Source organism: Cetorhinus maximus, chromosome 13 (assembly GCF_964194155.1).
Source record: "Cetorhinus maximus chromosome 13, sCetMax3.hap1.1, whole genome shotgun sequence".
Lineage (NCBI taxonomy): Eukaryota > Metazoa > Chordata > Chondrichthyes > Lamniformes > Cetorhinidae > Cetorhinus > Cetorhinus maximus.
Window position 1 is genome coordinate 10,114,656 of NC_135891.1, and position 19,890 is coordinate 10,134,545.

The 19,890-nt window shown below is 43.6% G+C and overlaps 1 protein-coding gene across 2 annotated transcripts in view; it reads right to left on the minus strand.

Moving 5' to 3' along the window:
* Window positions 1-6,323: 6,323 nt before the first annotated feature.
* Window positions 6,324-19,890, minus strand: part of gss (glutathione synthetase) — a 60,751-nt gene continuing 47,184 nt past the window's right edge. For both annotated transcript variants that reach the window (XM_078554877.1, XM_078554878.1), the window contains exons 10-13: window positions 15,933-16,127; window positions 14,413-14,494; window positions 12,011-12,200; window positions 6,324-7,819 (exon numbers count right to left, since the gene is read on the minus strand). In XM_078554877.1, the coding sequence (XP_078411003.1) occupies window positions 7,696-7,819; window positions 12,011-12,200; window positions 14,413-14,494; window positions 15,933-16,127 (591 nt within the window). In that variant the 3' untranslated portion in view covers window positions 6,324-7,695. The remainder of the gene's footprint in view (window positions 7,820-12,010; window positions 12,201-14,412; window positions 14,495-15,932; window positions 16,128-19,890) is intronic.

The following is a 19,890-nucleotide window of genomic DNA, read 5'->3' on the forward strand; positions in this document are numbered from 1 at the left end:
GTAGTTGCCAGAACATTGCCTTAAATGTTCCTCCTTCAGGTATGAATGGAACAGAAGCAACTGGCTGTTCAGTTTCAAGGATCATTACAACCAAGATCGATCCCTTCCTCACCAATTGTTGCCACATTTTCTTGCAAAGGTTACTTAAATGGATAGTACCTGAAACCGGATCCCTATTGGGAGTCAATAACTAACACCTCAGTCAAGATTAACTAACTCAGTACAGGCCAGGTATTGAACTTGAGATATTCTTGTTCTATGTCTGTAGCATCAGGATGTAGCATCACCCCTGTTCAAAGGGGTGTTGGGAGGTTTTTCAATATTTTCCTCTTTAGTGTGGGTTGACAGTTAAATGGAAATAAATGGCCCTGAAGAACACATTGAAAGTTTGTTATTTCTTTCATTTTCAGTGTGTGCCACTGTCAAGGCAGGCTTTTATCGTCAATCCAGAACTATCCTCGCAGCCGTGGCAAGCTCTTCTTGAACTGCTGCTGTCCTACAGTGCCGTAAGGTAGAGGGTTCCAGGATCTGATGCCCAATTCAGGATGGTGTTCCAATGAATTGGTTCTCTATGTCCTTGTTGGTAGAGGTCAGAGTTTGAGAGGGTGCTGCTGAAGAAGCTTTGGCAACTTGCTGTAGTATTTCCTGTAGATAGTAGACTTCAGGTGCTGGTAGGGTTGGAAAGTTAGGTTCGTGGATCAAATCGCAATCGGTCATTTAGCCCCAATTCTGATCTGCCACTCAGAGATTATGGCCAAACTGTATCTCACCCACCTTGGCTCTGTATCCTCTGGTGCCCTTCTTTCAACCTTAAATTTAAAATTATTCATTGAGCTGGCATCAAATGCTTCGTGTGCTAATGTTCCAGACTCCAACCACTCCTTGTGTGAAGTGTTTCCTAAGGTCCTTCCTGAATAGCCCAGTTGATTTGATGATTATGGCCCCTTTTCCTGGACTCTCCAACCGATGAAAGACAGTTCTCTCTACCCACCCTATCAATTCCTTTGAAAATCCTAAAAACCTCAAAATCAAATCGCTGCCTAACCTGAAATGTTGGAATTAACCCGAATGTGCTTTGAACAATGATCAGTGTTCTACAATACAATACAAAGATGTGACATAGAGCTCCTACTGAATGTTACATCTCAAAGTGTCGTGTACCACCTGTTTTGTTTATCCTTCATATAAAATCTGAAATTAGGCAGCCTCCACTCATTCAGATAAACAGAATTGGTCAAACGCTTTACCCAGATGGAAAGCTCAGAAAATACTTTAGTCTTGAGGTCCAGTGTGCTAGGCTTTCCCGTAACTTTGTGACCCAGTGTGCTTGATCTGGAATTAGAAAGAGAACTAAATACAAGTCTGTTTCTCAGCACTCACCAAAACCGACTGCCAAGATCGTAAATCAATTGTGTATTTATTAATAGGTCTAGAACAATTTTTCATATATAAAATATCCAACATTTTTCAAGGAGAATCTGAAACAATGCAGCCATCTACTCTGCCCCCATCCATACACATTTTCAGTTTGACCTCCAATGGGATGCTCAGAGGCCAGCATCTAGTTATACCTACTTTATATGGCAGAGAGCAAGCTTGATCAAAATTGCTATTTGTTTTCTTATTTGAAATTTCCATTGATTCTATCCCACATTCTTGAGTTTTATGGTGGGTGGGTGGGTGCTGGGGGTGGTGCTTGACAGGAATATGGATAAGAAATGGAGCAGCACTTCTTGAATTTCTCACTTACTCACAAGTGATCAGTAATGCAGCATTAAAATATCTGTAGCATTGTCACAGAAACATGTAAAGATAAATACTGAAGGCAATAGCAATCATCTTTCCATCCCAGAAGTGTAGTGCAAGACAGAGAACGGCAGGCAGAATCCACCACAAGTGTACAGTGCAAAAAGAACTTGCATTTACATGGCGCCTTTCACTATATCAGGTCGTTCCAATGCGCTTTACACCAAATTAAGTATTTCTTGAAGTCCAGTCAAGATACATTGCATCAAAACATATTAAAAAAAAATGTCAACTTTATCAGAAGTTTGGAATGGCTGAATTGTATGGACACACATTTTAAACTCCCCTCGATCATCCATTTTCTCTCTCCTTTTTGATCACACATCAACCTTGGCGCTGAAGCAACTACTACACTGTTCTGTAATAGACAAACAAGTTCAGCAGTAACCCAAGTTAACTCTATGGGGAGTCCACAAGAGCTGATATTAACAATTCATCTGCACCCTTGCCTCATGCTTCTCAGAAACATCTCAGGATCCTTCACAATTAGTTTGAAGCAGTGAGTATTATCTGGGCAAACGCAGCTGATATTTTTCACACAAGATGAACAACCAGTTAATTATTTACACGGTAGTGGCCAAGGGAGGATTGCTGACCAGGACAGAAGGGGACCTCTAATGACTTGACTAGTGCCACGGGATCATTAATGTCCGCCACAACAATATGTCGCCATCCAATGCCTCATCTAAAAGATAGCATCCTTGTAAATCTAGTGGTGAGGGATGTGCTGCAATGACACAGTTCGATGCTACTTCACATGCTAAAAATCAAGCAGTGACTATTGTACCCGCAACTTTCAATCTATATTGCCTGGACCAATTTTCTAACCTTGAATCGCATTGAATTGTTGCAGAGGTATGGTTCCAAAGGCAGTGGATATCCTCCTCTATCTAAGCAAGATGGGCAGTATTCACTGTGAACCTCAACAGTGAGTGTCATCAGGAGGCTACTAAACAGATGTGGTCGGCATGACTTAGTTTTATCCTAACCCTATCACCAATGACCATGTACCTCTAAGCAGGGGTTATTGGAGAGTCCGCAGCAATTTAGAGCCTGGCCAGCTTTGTCCTGTAAGATCAATGATAGTGACCCTATCACCGCCCCCCCGCTGAGATCAGCTAACCCGACGCTGGCCTGCTGTCCAAGGTTCATTTCATCTAAAAACTACTGAGAGTGTGTGTTATTTTTGATGAGGTTAATATGTAAAGTTGTCAGGCACTCCTCTCCACCACAACCTCTATCTCAACGTAAGAGGGGAAGACACGTGGGTGCCAGAGTGTACTCAGCTGCCAGAAATTCAACTTAACCTCATCAGCCTGCTGCCACCCTGTGGAGGAAAGACAAGCGAAGCCTGGAAGTAGATGACTCCCCTCAGCATCGCTCGAGTTCTGGGTACTTATGCAGCATTCAGATGGGAACCAAAATCAGTGCAAAAACTGCAATGACACCATATTGACTTCACTCACATCAACCAGTCTAGGCTTCACTGTTAGAAACCGGGGAGAAAAGAGAAGGCTGAGGGGTGACCTGACAGAGTTCGAAGATAAATGAACGAGTTTCGTAAGGTGGATATCGAGAAAATGTTTCTGCTTGTGAAGTAGAACAAAACTGGAAGTCAGAAACAAAAGAGTCGCTAATGAATCCAAAAAGGAATTCAGGAGAAACTTCTTTAACAAAAGAGTGGTGAGAATGTGAAACTCACTACCACATTGAGTATTGAGGAAAATAGCAGAGATGCATTTAAGAAGCTAGATAAACACTAGACAGAAGGAAGCAGAGGGTTAAGCTGTGAAGGTGAGATGAAGAGGGATGGGAAGAGGCTCATGTGAAGGGTAAACAGGCCAGTTAAATGAACATGGCCCATTTCTGTGCTTCATATGTAGGGAAAGTCAGCATGGTTTCATCAAGGGGAGGTCATGCCTGACAAATCTGTTAGAATTCTTTGAGGAGGTAACGAGTAGGTTAGACAAAGGAGAGCCAATGGATGTTATCTACTTGGACTTCCAGAAGGCCTTTGACAAGGTGCCGCACAGGAGGCTGCTCAGTAAGATAAGAGCCCATGGTGTTACAGGCAAGGTACAAGCATGGATAGAAGATTGGTTGTCTGGCAGGAGGCAGAGAGTGGGGATAAGGGGGTCCTTCTCAGGATGGCGGCCGGTGACTAGTGGAGTTCCGCAGGGGTCAGTGTTGGGACAACTTTTCACTTTATACATTAATGATCTAGATAAAGGAACTGAGGGCATCCTGGCTAAGTTTGCAGATGATACAAAGATAGGTGTTACTGAGGAGGCGGGGAGGCTGCAGAAGGATTTGGACAGGTTAGGAGAATGGGCAAAGAAGTGGCAGACGGAATACAACATGGGGAAGTGTAAAGTCATGCACTTTGGTAAGAAGAATAGAGGCATAGACTATTTTCTAAATGGGGAGAGAATTCAGAAATCTGGAGTGCAAAGGGACTTGGGAGTCCTAGTCCAGGATTCTCTTAAGGTTAACTTGCAGGTTGAGTCGGTAGTTAGGAAGGCAAATGCAATGTTGGCATTTATTTCGAAAGGACTAGAATATAAAAGCAGGGATGTGCTGCTGAGGCTTTATAAGGCTCTGGTCAGACCACATCTAGAATATTGTGAGCAATTTTGGGCCCCGTATCTCAGAAAGGATGTGCTGGCCCTGGAGAGGGTCCAGAGGAGGTTCACGAGAATGATCCCAGGAATGAAAGGCTTAATATATGAGGAATGTTGAGGACTCTGGGTCTATACTCGATGGAGTTTAGAAGGATGAGGGGGGATCTGATTGAAACTTACAGAATATTGAAAGGCCTGGATAGGGTGAACGTGGGGAAGATGTTTCCATTAGTAGGAGAGACTAGGACCCGAGGGCACAGCCTCAGAGTAAAGGGAAGACCTTTTAGAACAGAGATGAGGAGAAACTTCTTTAGCCAGATAGTGGTGAATCTATGGAATTCATTGCCACAGAAGGCTGTGGAGGCCAGGTCATTGAGTGTATTTAAGACCGAGATAGATAAGTTCTTGATTGGTAAGGGGATCAAAGGTTACGGGGAGAAGGCGGGAGAATGGGATTGAGAAACTTATCAGCCATGATTGAATGGCGGAGCAGACTCGATGGGCCGAATGGCCTAATTTCTGCTCCTATGTCTTATGGTCTTAGGAAAGTTGAATTTACACAGGACTTTGGGCTATAATAGTGAATCCAGGTAAGCAGACCACACCTCAAGAAAGGTTTAAATCATTTATGGCCCCCCCCCACCCATGAGAAAATTCCTCCTCTAAACATGTGTGAATACATGGAAGGAATCAACCAGGATGCTTAATAACTCAGTCACTAAAGGTAATGCATAACTGAGTGATGCAAACATGATAAAACAGAAAATGCTGGAAAAACACAGCAGTTCGGGCAGCATCTGTGGAGAGAGAAACAGAGTTAACGTTTCATTAACTCTGTTTCTCTCTCCACAGGTGCTGCCAGACTTGAGTTTGTCCAGAATTTCGTTTTTTATTTCAGATTTCCTGCATCTGCAGAATTTTGCTTTTATCTTGATGCAAACAAGGTCACCAGTTTAGCAGCTGCTGTGTGCTAGATTAGCTAACCCCACCTCAACGGGCATAGGGGAGCAACAACTGATCTGTATCACAGAGATTGAAAAAAAAAATTACATCCAGGGTTTCTACTCAAACGACCTCTGCTCGACAGTGTATGAATATGCTGCGAGAGATTAGGTTTAGTTTTGATGCAATCTCCTATATGGTGCAATAGGCTGGCCACTAGAGTTGAGTAAATTAATAGAGGGTTATTGGTGCCCGTAGAACCAAAACTGAAGCCTGTCACTGACTTCACGAGAAGGGACAATTGTACTAAAATTTCTTTCCATAAACAATTTAAAAGGATGCAGGTACAGAGAGGCTTGGGGGTTTAACATACAACTATTTGAAGGTGGCAGGACAAGTTGAGCAGGCTGTTTAAGGAAGGATGTCAAGGCCTTGGAGAAGATGCAGCGGAGATTCATTAGAATGGTCTCAGAAACGAGGGGCTTCAGTTTTGTGGAGAGACTAGAGAAGCTGCAAATGTTTTCCTTAGAACAGAGTAGGATAAGGGAAGATTTAATGGAGGTACCCAGAATTACAAGGGGTTGAGAGAAGGTAAATAAGGAGAAACTCTTTCCACTGCTGGGGGGGAGGGTCAGTAACCAGAGGAGACAGAATTGAAGTAATTGGCAACAAACCAGGAGAGAGATGAGGAGAGTGAGCTGCTGTGATCTGGAATGCACTGCCTGGAAAGGTGGTGGAAGTAGATTCATTAGTAAGTTTCAAAAGGGAACTGGATAATTACTTGATAGATACAATGGGTTTCTTCTACATGAGAAATAGGAGCATGAGTAGGTTGTTTGGCCCCTTGAGCTTGCTCTGCATCTATGCTTGATGATGCTATTAATTGGCAATACTGAAAATATTTAACATTTATATATATAAATATTTATATAAATATTTAATTTTCAGTCAAGATTAATTTTAAGAATGCATGGTTATAATTTATCGCTACTTTTGATTTGCAGTCTGAGTTTTGATGATGATGAACAGGAATCTAGAGGTGAGAAGAGCAGTCAGCAGTATATTTGCATATAAACAACTGAAGCTGACCACCTCTCCAGCCAATTATGGGGTATCTAAGTAATTACTACATCTTTATAAAATTAGATAACAGGCTGGCGCTCAAAACATTAAGTGAGAGAAACAAAACAGACTTGTATTATGTGACAACCAGAAATCGTATTAGCTAGACTTCACTCTGTCTCAGCTGGAAATTACTGACTTGCTTCTTTTCACTGCTCTGGTTCCTCCCTTCACCTTGGGCATTTTCAAGCTTTTATGTATCACCCATAGGGGGTGCATAACTTCCACAGCTGACCAGACCAGAGCAGACTGGCACATATTTGGCTAGATGTACAATTTCCAATCTGTTTCAACTTAGAAACAACATATTTTTTTGAAAGTCTACCTTTACTTTAAACACTTCACGGTGCAACTTCAGTCACTTAATTAAATTGACTAATTTCAATTGTTTGAGTATAAAAAGCCGACTTTGAATGATTGGTTTTAGACCAAGCTATCCAGGCTGTAGAACTGATGAGCCACAAGGATTAGGGATTTACCGAAAAATAAATTAGACTGCTGGTGAGTTACATAATAGAGGCAGAACTGTGTCAGCCGGACTTAGCTGTGTACCCAATATATCAACTAGTTACATGATAGGATCTTCTCTGGTGAACAGCCACCAGTAGATTCGATGTAACAGGAGAAAAGTTTAAGATCAAGTCAAACATAGGCTGGGAGACAGGGCACTGGGACTCCATCAGTCTATTTCTCCCACAGAAATTAGGCAAGAGACATCAGAAGGAAGAGAGATTTATGAATCACTCACTCACAATTTGCATTCAACTTTTACACCAGCCCCACTCCCCTCTGAGGAAAAGACATCCTCAGTGGACTGTGGAAAGCGCAATGACACATGTGGGGGAAGAGATGTACTTTTCAATTGTCAATGCTCTATCCCAATAATTATTTTACTCTATCCTGACACCAAAAAACTCCGTAGACAAAGATAGATACTTCATCCTCCAGCTTGGACTGTCTTTGATTCTCTTGGTCTTTTTTGTCCAAAACTGGATGATGATGAACCCTTCATTATATCTTTGGTGTTTCGGTGTTGAATATCCTATCTACTGCCCACACTGCCAAAGGCTCCCCCACCCCACCCCCAAACTTCACCTAGCTCAAGCAAGGAAATGTGGGGAAAGAAAAGTTCTGTTGAACGCTTGCAATTTTAATGCTGCACACTGTACACACGCTGTGGTATACACTTCAGGGGATCTTTAGTTTAGGTAAGATAGGGTGTATCCAGAACCGCCACACCAGCAGACACTCCTCCGTCTGCAAACTCCCTGCTCTTTGTACGAAGCAGATGGCCAGGGCTTTCATTCATGATCATCTTCCGACACTTACTACAAGATAGAAGCACAAAGAGGGAGTTAACAAAGAAAAAACAAACACAAATCACACACAAGCTTACATAGCACACTAAATTGAGTCTCACGATCACAAATTCTATATTTCATCTCATCACCACCAATATCCTTTCTTCTGCTGAAGATGTTGACTCCTTTGTGGGAGAGTCCCAGGTTTATCCCTCTCCCCACACCATCCCAAAACTTTGCCCTAATTGGCAACTCTTCACTTGAGAACCTTGACATAACATTACCAGAGTAATCAGTTATGCAGCCAGTCTTGTATTTAGCTGAAGTGCACACACCTGCACATGTAGAAAGTGTCAGAGCAGTAACTTTGTTTGACTCGCCACTTCCCAAAACAGTCTCTGCAGTTTCAGGTGCGCACGTTGATCTGCCAAGCTGATTGGCGGAGGAGAGATGGGACTATGTCTGGCCCCCAGGATGCGAACGAGTGTTATGATCCCAGCTGACGTTGCCATTGAACAAGTCAGGTCCCAGGGTAGAACCTGGCAGATACTAACTTTTATTTTTTGTTTAGAAATGTGGAGGGCAACTACTGAACAGAGTCTGATGTACTTTTAACAAAAGAAAAAAACATTTATTAAACAAAAGACGAACTATATTACACTACACCTTCACCCACAATCATGCCTTTACAGATTCGGAAGAATAACACAAGGTTCAAAAAATCTACCTTATACTCTAATGTTCACAGTAAGTATATAGTCCATGTAAACCAATAGGCAACCTGTGGTCAGACACACCACACTCCAAGATCAAGTGACAGATGCTACCCAAAGCAGATGCTATGGATCTCTCATCAACTACCCCCCAGGCGCTTGGCACACAATGAGCCAACCGGTCTCACGGAAGTCCATCTTTCTCCCACGGGTTTCCAATCTCAACACTCGAAGAACTTGCATTAGAATCTTCTCCCAAACTACTCTTTCACTTGGTCATCTTCCACAAGGATCTACCTCCAGGGCTTCAACCTCTCCTTCTGATGTTCCTGTTCCCTGGATCGCCACGGGCATTCAAGCTTCATCTTCCACACACTCTTCTCAGATACTCAGCCATGCCAACAGTACCGCCACTGCTTCACCGACCTATTGTTAAGAGTCGCCAACCTTTGGCTGTCTCCTTGGATCTTCTGGCATCTTGCAAGCCTGCTTTGCCTCGAGTCTGCTTCGTGCAGCTTTCTCTCTTTAATTTAGAGCCTTTTCCACTGCTCCTCGCTTTCACTTCCACTGAACAGGACCTGTTGCCGATTCCTGTTCTTGTTCCTTGACTTAACTGTCTGCCTGGGACTCTCTTTTGGGAAATCGTTCCCTGCAATTCCCTCTCCAGCCCAGCATCCTCACTCACCCTGTGGTAGCCACAGACCAACTGAACTCAAACTGCTTTTCTGTTTCTGTCTCTCTGTGGATGTCCTGTTGCTAGGCAACAGCAAAGTCGTTTTCTACTTATTGTTTCAACTTCCCTGAACCACTTCAAGAGTCGTAAAACCTCACTGAAATGCAGGTATACAAGTAAGCCCACAGACTTGCCGACTCCACCCTCGAATGAAACCAAAAATCCAGGCTTCACCTTTCTAACACACAAAAAATATAAATTAAACTTAAAGCTACAGCTTATTCCCACTACCCACCAATACAAATATAACTTACTTAAAACTAACTCTAGTTCCTAACACAAGTACCACGCTGCAACCCAATAAACCACTCTCACCACGCAGTGCTTTTTGTATAATCCTCAACAAAGCAGTGTAGCATTTCTGTTCCTCTTACCGATTAGGAGTTTAATGTTAAGGGGTTTGCGGAATGTTTAAAAAGGACTGTTATTGATTCCATCTCTTTTCACTTGCACCCCAGACTGGCAGAAATAAGTTTTGATTTAAAGAAAGCACATGTTATTGCTGTGGTTCCTCACCCTGACACTTGTCACAAGAAATCACCAAAAGAGGTAGCAACAGCCCTTTGAAAATCTCTTTTCATATACCGACCGTAACATCTACACTTTAACATCTAAAATGGACAGGCACTTCTATTAGCCAAAAAGCAAAGACCATTAATTAACCACTGTCACTAATGTCAATCTCAAAGTGACTGTCTTGGCATCTATGTGCTCCCTTTATTTGTGCTGAAATAATGGTGTTTACTTACTAATTCACACCTCGTTAAGGGACACTGAAGCATAAAAATCTTAAGTAATTTGACAGTACTTGAATCTTTCTAATTCCTGTAAGTGTGTGGAGTTACAGTTAATGCTAAATTCAGACTGAGGTAGCAAACACAACCTCTATAGTTGTGTACAGAGCAGAATAGTGTTATAGTGCTACCCTGCCACCAGAGAGCTGATGCATCAGCTGTAATAATACAGAATTGGGTCGTCTTTTTAGAAATGACATTTCACAATTCCAAGTATGGGTGCATGGGTATTGATTAAGTTCTCATTAAATTGTGAGCGCATAAACTTGGGCTGATTCCAAATACTGGGGTACGTCCTGGACACTGATTTATTTAGGGTTGTTCCTAGGTGTTGAGCCTGCTCAGGAGCACAGCCCTTCGAACCAACGGGAATCTGAACGCACCTGCTCCTCTGGCATCCCGGGCCTCCATCCCTTCCCCCCAACACCCCCACCACCCCCCCACAGCTCAATCGCCCCGATGTTAGAGAAGAGCCCAGGGGAGTTGCAGGGAGCGGGTGCGGGAGAGAAGGTGGGAGTGGCGTCAGAGAGAGGGTGACCTGTAAAAACTGAAGTGTTTGAAAAGGATCAAGACACTTAGCAAAGTTCTGCTGAAGGGTCATTAATTCAGAGACTGTCATTGAGCTGAAGACAAACCCAAGTGTGTGAGTTTAGTATGTGATGTCGGAAGAGGTGCAGCTTCGCAACTGTGTGTTAATGCCAAAAACATCAAGGTATGCAGGTAGTGTGAACCCTCTTTCCCAAACCAGCCATTGGGTATAACAGGCAAATCACATTAACCTGCCTCCCACAATTGGTGAGAACTGGGTGTATGCTTTCCCCATTCTGGAGGCTGAGGTCCCTAATAGAACTCATCACTTTCCAGTCTCTGCACAACTGTTCAGTTTCGACTACTGCACGAGCCCACTCCAACATATCACTGAGCCATGCTCTTTGTTTGGTTATCGTTATTAAACACAGTGAAGAACCAACTCCTTTCTTTGTGGCTCCTGAACAATACGCCCAGAGTCTACCATCATTCTCATCAGAATCAGCCTCATCATTTCTCCCTCTTGTGCTAGTTCATGGATTCTCTCCCAAGTCAGACTTGATGTCCATCGATTACAAACACACAATACAACCACATGATGACATGCTCACTTAGAGCCTACTAAAATGGAGTGATCCAGTTCCTGTTATTGTGTTAATATAACACACACCGGGTTTCATAAAAATCCCACTTGGGGCACTAGAATCGATGCCAACACTCCAGGGGTTAAAGTAACAGTTAAAGCTTCCACTGTTGCTGCAACATCCACATTTGTAGATGTTGGTGGAGAACAGGGAATGACACCGACTCCTTCATTTTATAGAAAAATGTTGCCTATTTGAAACGCAGCAGTGTGGACATTTTGGGGGAAAGAGGCAATTCCTCCGGATGTTGTGTATTTTAGAAACTCTTTCATCACGAACGTGCTGAAATACGCGAGTCGAGAACCCGCGTTTTTATGATGTCACCAACATATGACAGGTGAGTTCTTTATCTTGAGCGAGACAGGGTCCAGCTTGGCTAAATGTGGGTGAAAAGTCTGGTGTCCACCCACACAAGACTGCCACTTGGCAAGGCTCTAGATGTCTGCTCATCCCTGTGAAACCATGCCACCATCCTGTAAAAGACAGAGATAAAATGACCATATTTCGCACAGCAAGATCCCACAACAGCAGTGCGACGAATGACACTGGGAGACCTCCCTGCTTGTCTTCAAATACCTGACCCACTGGAACATACCTATCTGATGGCTGCCTTCAGCAATACAGCCCTCAATGCTCCAATGCAGAGCAGACCTGGGGCTCCCGTCTTGGGAAAAGAGCTGGGACCCAGAGTGGCTGTGCAACCAACTGAGTCAGCATCTTCAGCAGAAAATGGCAGTGGGGGTGATGAGTGGGGGAAACATGATAAAGGTGGACAGAGTAAGTAAGAGATTAAGACCTTTTCTTACCTGATGTAGACTCCAAACACTCCCAACTCGACCACACACTCTGACAGCTTCAGAGCCGATCCTGGGTGCAGTAAGTAATTCTTCACTGTCTGTGGTTTGATCCTCTCCATCAGGATATAGGCTGATCTCTTTGGTCCATCCTTAATGTTTCCAAGAAGCTGCTTGAGCTCTTCTCCAAAAATGTTGTTTCCTGACAGAAACGCAAACAACAAGAATTAACACGCTACTTTTGACAGGAAAAAAAAAATCAGACAACATCCGTCAACTAATGGTATTATTTTTAAAATTCATTTCCATTCATTGTTTTATCCCCACCTTATAGCCTATTTTGATTTTTCTACCATCCCTATACTGTTCCCCCCCCCCACCACCACCCCACCCCCCACTAGGGCCATCTGTCACTTGCTCATCCTGCTTTCTACCCTTAATGTCACCATTAGCACCTCCTTTAGTCAGTATCACCACCATCAACACCCCTTCGATCATGCTTCACCTGTCCCACCCCTCCTTAAACAGTATATATTTCGCCACATTTCTACTTCTCTTTAGTTCTGATGAAGAGTCACACAGACTTGAAACATTAACTCTGTCTTTCTCTCCACAGATGCTGTCAGACTTGCTGAGTTTTTCCAGCAATTTTTGTTTTTGTTTCCGCAGTATTTTGCTTTTATTTTACGTAGCAGCTGCCTTTTGCCATTTAGTAAAACCCCAGGAAGTTTCACGGATTTAGGTGAGAAATGAACGCGGATGAATTCAAGGTAGAAGCATGGATGAAGAGGTGGATTGAGTGCAGTCTAACTCTGATTGTGTTCTAAACTTGCTGACACTTATACCTGTCCTAATGCAGCCAGCATATCTCCCGTATTTGCATCTGGATCCATATGCTATCAGGTCTAGTCCAAAATTACCTGACCCACTAGTTCAGAAAGAACGGAATGTTGCACCTAAAGGGTGTGACACAGCCTACTTCAGACAGAGGCACTTCAAAAGGAAAAGAGACAATGTAAACTGAACTGTAATCTCCAGCGCTTGCAGAGACAATGGAAAAATGATTACCACCTCCTGTGAGTTATATCCCAGACGGTGGGCAGGATGTGGGTTGAAAGGAAAAGCTGTTTCTGGGTGAAAGACTTGTTTTGTTTTGTTCCCTCCCAGGAGTACACAAGAAAAGGGGTTAAAAGCCAACTGCAACACTATTTGAGGGTGCTGGCCTGGTGTTCTGTTCTGGTGTGTGTGTGTGAAGGTCACAGCTGAAGAACACCAACTGGGCATCCCTCCAGCTTGCAGGTCAAGTCCTCTCTCTGATTGCTGGAAGCAAGTCACAAGTCAGCAAAGACAAAGGAAACAGGACAACTCCTTTCAGCTAACCTGCAGAACCAAGAATCTCCAACCCAACTGCTCAACTGCCCAAAGTCAGCGCTACCAGAATCACCCAACTTAACAGCCCCAACGTTTCACCACTTACTCCTCATGGACAAGCCAAAGGGCTGATTCGTATATCTTTCCAGCTTTTATTTTTGGACTCAATTTTTCGTTTCTAACCCGTGTGATGTGTGTTGCATTTTTATTATATTTTCTCAGGTTTACTACCTAATAAGCTCACTCTTTGACTCAAAGCGGCCTGGTTAAATTGGTTCCTTTTAAAGTATAAGCACATTTGGACTGGGACAAGGTATCCACAAGGGAAGGGATCCTTTTTAAATTAACCTTGTTGCGGCCAAACCGAGGGGCCGAATAAAGAAAGGGAACCAAGTTCACCCCTCCTCACCCGGGAGCATAACAATTTCAGGTACCTTGTCTGGGAATTTGACAAATTGAGGATCTTGACCAGGTTTTAACAAACTTGGGGGACCACACCTGGGGACCGGTTGTAACACTAATCTCCTCTAGCCCCACAACCTTCCAAGATCTCTGCAGGTCTTCCAATTCTGGCCTCACTGATTTTCATATCTCTACAATTGGCGGCTGTGCTTTCAGCTGCCGAGGTCCAAAGCTCTGGAATTACCTCCCTAAATCTCTTCTTAACAGGCAATCCTTCCAATTTACCTGTTAGGCCAGTCCTAGTGTGCTTCACTTTCAAATCATGTTTGATAATCGCTTCTGAGAAGTGTCTTGTGGTGTTTTGAAGTCAAAGATGTGCACGAGTGCAAGTTATTTTATTACTTTAATGGTGCAAAGTAATGTTGAGAGCGCTTTTGGAGGGAGGGGCAGAGAGACAGGGTAGAAAGGTGCAGAGGTTTAGGGAGATGGTTTGAGGCTTAAAGGCGTAATGGGTGAAGGTCCTTGGATGACAAGTGAAGAGGCCGCGGGACCTATTAGGTCCACCTCAGAGGGTAGACTGGCTTTAGTTGAATGTCTCAACTGAAAGACGGCATCTCCAACAGTGTGAACTATCATCTTACCTCCTCCCTCCCTTTGTGGTTTCAGCACAAAGCCTTCGGGATCTTCAATTGCTTTCGTTATTATTTCATCGCCCTCAGGACCCTGTCACCAAAGAGAAAGACCGAGTTAAACTATTAATCATTTGAGGTGCAGGGTCATTTGGTTTCTTGTGGGTTAATTTTCTACAATCTGCCATTGAGAGAAAATCCCAGATTGATCTTCACACTTAGTGTATTGATCAGTGAATATAACAACTTGCTTCTCAAAGCTTCCCCCTCCCTTATCCTCTAATTTTCTCCTCCATTCCTTCCACTCCTGAAGCACTCGCTCATGATGAAGTTGGGTTTTATGTGCAGGAACTGATTTCCAGTAGCTGCACTTGTGAATGTTAACTGCTCGTTCTTTTCCTCCAACCAATTCTACCGTTAGTGTCAATTCCTTTTTTGAAGGTCCATCAATGTCCTTGGGTCCCCTTAACCATGTCCCATTTATACAATGAGCCCAGACTGTGTTAGAAAGCTTTATGGCCCTCAAGGGACATCACTATCGAGTGTTCCTGTATTCACTAGAAGAGCACACGGGTGATTAGGGCAAAAGGCCAATAGGAACATGCTTATTGTTACTCAACTGGTGGTACAACACTGACTGTGGGCGATGATTTTGATGCTAGGTCTTTCTTGATCTGCACAGACCAAGTTTGTATTCCCTTGAGTATAGAAGATTAAAGAGTGATGTAATTGAGGTGTTTATCCTGTCAGATTCTTTAAGTATCTTAGAGAGAGGGAGAGAAAGAGAGGCTATTTTCTCTGGTTGGGGTGGGGGTAAAAGGACAAGGGGGCATGACCTCAAAATTACAACTAGACCAGTCAGGAATGATGTCAAGAAGCGTTTCTTCACAGAAAGGGGAGTGAAGATCTGGAACACACTCCCCGTCCAAAATGCCATTGAGGCTGAGGGTCAAACGAAAAAAGTTTTTGTTTAGGGAGGATACTCAGGGATATAAAAACAATGCAAGTAAATGGAGTTGAGCTACTGGTCATTCATAATCTAATTAAGATCAGACAAAGAACAGGCTTGAGGGGCTGAAAGGACTGCTCCTGTTCTAGTGCCTGGGTCAGCTAGTCAATGCCTTAACCAGTACTGTTTAAAAAAAACTCATGCACCAATTCTTACTCTTAATATAACCTCCCTTAATGCACTCAAGATAACATTTACATTTTCACATGAGATTGACGGGAATATTTCAGTGTCACAGTTTGAAGTATTGAACTATTGATGGATAGACTACTGATCAATACACAGTGAAAGCTGCTGCAGTAAATGCAAAACGTGAAGTCAGTGGTCCTGATTTCACTTTACATGGCTACATTTTGTATAGCAAATCTCATAAGACAAAATGATCTTTCTTTAAACATATACCAAACCCAATGGGTGACAGCATTTACTATCCGTGTATCCAGCCATAAGTAACTTCCTTCCCACTCGCCAGGGGAGCAATCATTCGGAGAGTTTTGCAGCTGTAAAGTGCAACTATCTTTACCTCATCGATGCTGTACAGGCCGACAAAAGTAGCGCGGATTCGTTCAGCGGATTTCGGGCACTCGGAGAAGTACTTCTCTACCACTCCGCTGCGTGCAATCTCCTGCTGTACCTTCTTGGTTCCCACAAGTTGAGTGGCAATATCCGGACATTTAATTGCTTTGGAACGCTCAATCAACAATCGTGCGTCCCAGCACTGAAGCAAAGAAGGAACAAAAAGTTAAATGGGGCACAGTGACTGTTTTGCCAACATAGCACAATATTACCATTAATCCTGTGTAAGACCCACATTAACCGCTTCACAAGCATTACTTCCACTTCTCGTAATTTAGAACCATTGTTACGACCGGTCCCTGGGCAAGATCCCCCAAATTCGTTAACTTCCCAAACGGGACCCCAATGTTGTTACGCTACCGGAAGAGGAGGAATGATCCGGCTCCCCTTCTTTATTCAACCCCCTCGTTTGGTCACAAGAAAGTTAATTTAAAAGTGATCCCTTCCCCCCCACCCCCACTCCGTGGATGCCTTTTCCCAGTCCAACTGTATTTATGTTTCAGAAGGAGCCAATTGAACCAGGCTTCCTCGAGTCAAAGAGAGAGCGAGTTTATTAGTTACTAAACACCAGAGAAAAAAAATAATAAAAATGCAACACACAGACACACGGGTCAGAAATGAGAAGTTGAGTCCAAATAAAAGCTAAAAAAGATATGTGAATCAGTATTTGGCTTGTCCATGAGGCGTAGATGGTGAAAGATTGTGGCCGTTAAGTTGGGTGATTCTGGTACAGCTGACTTTGGTAGTTGAGCAGTTGGTTTGGAGACATTTGGTTCTACAGGTTGGCTGAAGAAGCTGTCCTATTTCCTTTTTGATTGTGGCTTTGCTGATTTGCCTCCAGCATCAGAGAGAGAGAGAGAGAAAGAGGAAGTCTTTTGCCTGTAATCTGCAGGGGTGCCTAGCTGACGATCTTCTGCTGTGACTCTCACAGCACACTAGAACACTTGCGCACCCAGGTCAGGCCTGCAGCTAGCTTTTTAACCCGTTTCCTTGCGTATTCCTAGAAGGAAAAAAACAAACATGACTTTTGCCCAGAGTCCGCTTTCTTGCAACTCAGACCATTTCCACATTGAGTGAAAATTTCAACAGATGGGTTTGGATGCCTGCTGAGATGTGGCAATTAGTCTCCACTGTCTCCGCAGCCACAAGAGATTAAAGTTCAGTCTTTTGTCTTTCATCTCTTCTTTTCAAGTGTCTCCGTCTGAAGTAGTCCTCGGCATTGTATTAGGTGCGACATTCCATTTTCTCTCTGGACTAGTCGGTCAAGCATAATCCACAAAGGAATTTTCCAGAAAGTGGTTACTTTACATTCTCAGCCATCATTTTCCCAGTGTCTTTGCTTGCATGTCTTTTTAAAAAAATACAAGTCTTTTTCAATATGCCTGTAAACAATTCAGGGCTGTAATCCACTGGCGTGACACCAGAGAAAAGCCACAGTGCAGATCGAGGCCATTCAGCCCATCTTGTCTGCACCAGCCAAAGAGAAAAAAAACTAGCCGCTCATTTTTAATCCCACCTCCCAAGCGCCTGGTCTGTAGCCTTGCAGGGTACAGCATTTCAGGTGCAGAAACAGGTACCTTTAAAATGGGTTGTTTTTCAGCCTCAACCATCAACTTTCCAGATTTTTCTCCTCAATAGCCGAGCTCCAAATTGGACCCTGTACTTGGGTTGTACAAGAGAACTTACCTTTTGTAAATGGTTGGGTCAACATTTCCATTTCAATTCTGTTACCAAGTGAAATGATGCAGATGCAGGCTCTGATCACTAGATGGTCCCATTGACCAGGTTTTCCACAATATACAAGAATGAGGTAACATCATTTGATTACCATTTCCTCTAACTTGTTTCCAAATTACTCCAGCTCCTTGCCCCTCCCTATTTATTAATCTCCTCCAGCCCTACAATCTTTTGAGATCTCTGCATTTCCCCAGTTCTGCACTCTCGCACTTCTGATTTTAATTGCTCTACCACTTGGTGGTCATGCCTTCAGTTGCCTGGGCCTTAAGCTCTGCAATTCCCTCCCCAAATCTCTCTTCCTCTCTTTTCCCCACCGACTTTAAGACGCTCCTTAAAACCGACATCTTTAACCAAGCTTTTGGTCACCCGTCCTAATATCTCCCCATGGGCTCGATGCCAAAATTTGTTTGATAATTGTTCCTACAAAGCACCTTGGGATGTTTTATTATGCTAAAGGTGCTATATAAACCCAAACTGTTGTTGATGACTTACAAGCTACTGTTTGCTTTGGTTTGATGCTGATGACGGAGCCGACCAAGACTACCAGGTCCCTCTCAACTTCATCTAAAGCGACTTCAACATCGTCCGTGATAGACGCGAGCAGTGAACATCTCTAAACTGAATTTTATACGTCAGCCCTATCATACTGTATTTAGCACATTCAGTAATTTCTACACTGCCTTGTTCGAGTTTATCGGCAGCTGCAAACATAAGTTTGCATTGACTTTCAGAATTGAAGTCATCGATGTTATTGCTGTAAAGAAAGAAATGCTGTCGAACCTTTTCATCTTGCACTCATTAGGACAAATGCAAGAATACCAAATTTCAAAGCAAAACAATTTTTACTGTATGAGAAAAGGGTGCTGATTGGTTGGCAAGTCGACTTTGATTGGTCAGAACAGTGCTTCCCCCAACCCCCCTACCCGCCACCCTCATTGCTGGGTGCAGGAAGCCCTTAGAGTGTAAACAAGTGAAAACTAATTGGAAAGCCTGTTTTACTTCAATGGGTACGTTCATCAGGAAGACTGTAAACTGGTCCCCTCTAGAACCAAAAGGCCAACTTTAACCTGCTAGCCAGTGTTCTACCTTTCATCCAATTTCTTATCCATGCCAAAATTTTGGTGTGAGACCCCATGGCTTTTGAGTATCGCTACTAACTTGCCCTCTAGAATCTGATCAAATGTCTTTCAAAATGATAAGTCCACACTGTACGACTTACCACAGACAACTTGGGTTGCCACTTTTGAAAGGAATCAAGGGTTTGGTCAGATAGCATCCTTCTCAGCTAAGTTGTTGTTAATTAGATTGTTGCTGTACAGATAAACCTCAAGGGCAGAATTTTGCCCTTGATGGGTGGGCGGGCAGGCAGTCGACTCCCGCCGCCAAAACGGGACCCGCCGCCATTTTGAGTGGCCCACCCAGCGGCCTGCCCAACGGGAAGCGCTATGCGGGGGGAGAGAATCCCCAACTGTCAAAGTGCGCTCTTTCGTGCATGTGCGTGAAAGAGCGCACTGCTCCCTGAGACTACGTGCTGTCTCAGGGAGATTAGTGACAGGTTAGAAAAAACTCTAAAAATTAGAAAAATAAAAACATTATTAACATGTCCCCCACATGTGACAATGTCACACGAGATGGGACATGTCAATAAGAAACACTGAAACTTTTATTAAAGTTCTTAAACACGAACATGAAACCTCATCCTGCCAGTGGATGAGGTTTCATGTTTTATCAGAAGTCCGCTGGCGGGCAGGGTCTTTAATGATCTTAGTTATCCTGTCAATGGCCTCAATTGGCCATTGACGGGTCGGTGGGTGGACAGCTGATTTCGCTGTCCGCCCGCCTTCCTAAAAATTTACATGGACCGGGATGACGTCGGGGGTTCCTCCCAACGTCATCCCGCGTCATTTTCCCCACGGCGAGCGGGCCCCGCCCCCAAATCGCCGAGGGGAAAATCCTGGCCATAGTTTATTCCAGATTGTTTAGTCCATTATTTGAATGAAACTAAAGCAAGGCTAATGTGTCTGCTGATAGCAGTATCTATGTGCCCACCTCTGTCACTACCTTGTCTGTAGTTGACCGTAGCAACTTGAAAACAATAAATGCAGGATAAATCTGATGTGGAGGATGTTAGAGAGGGAGTTTGAGAATTACTTTTGAGCAAAGAAATT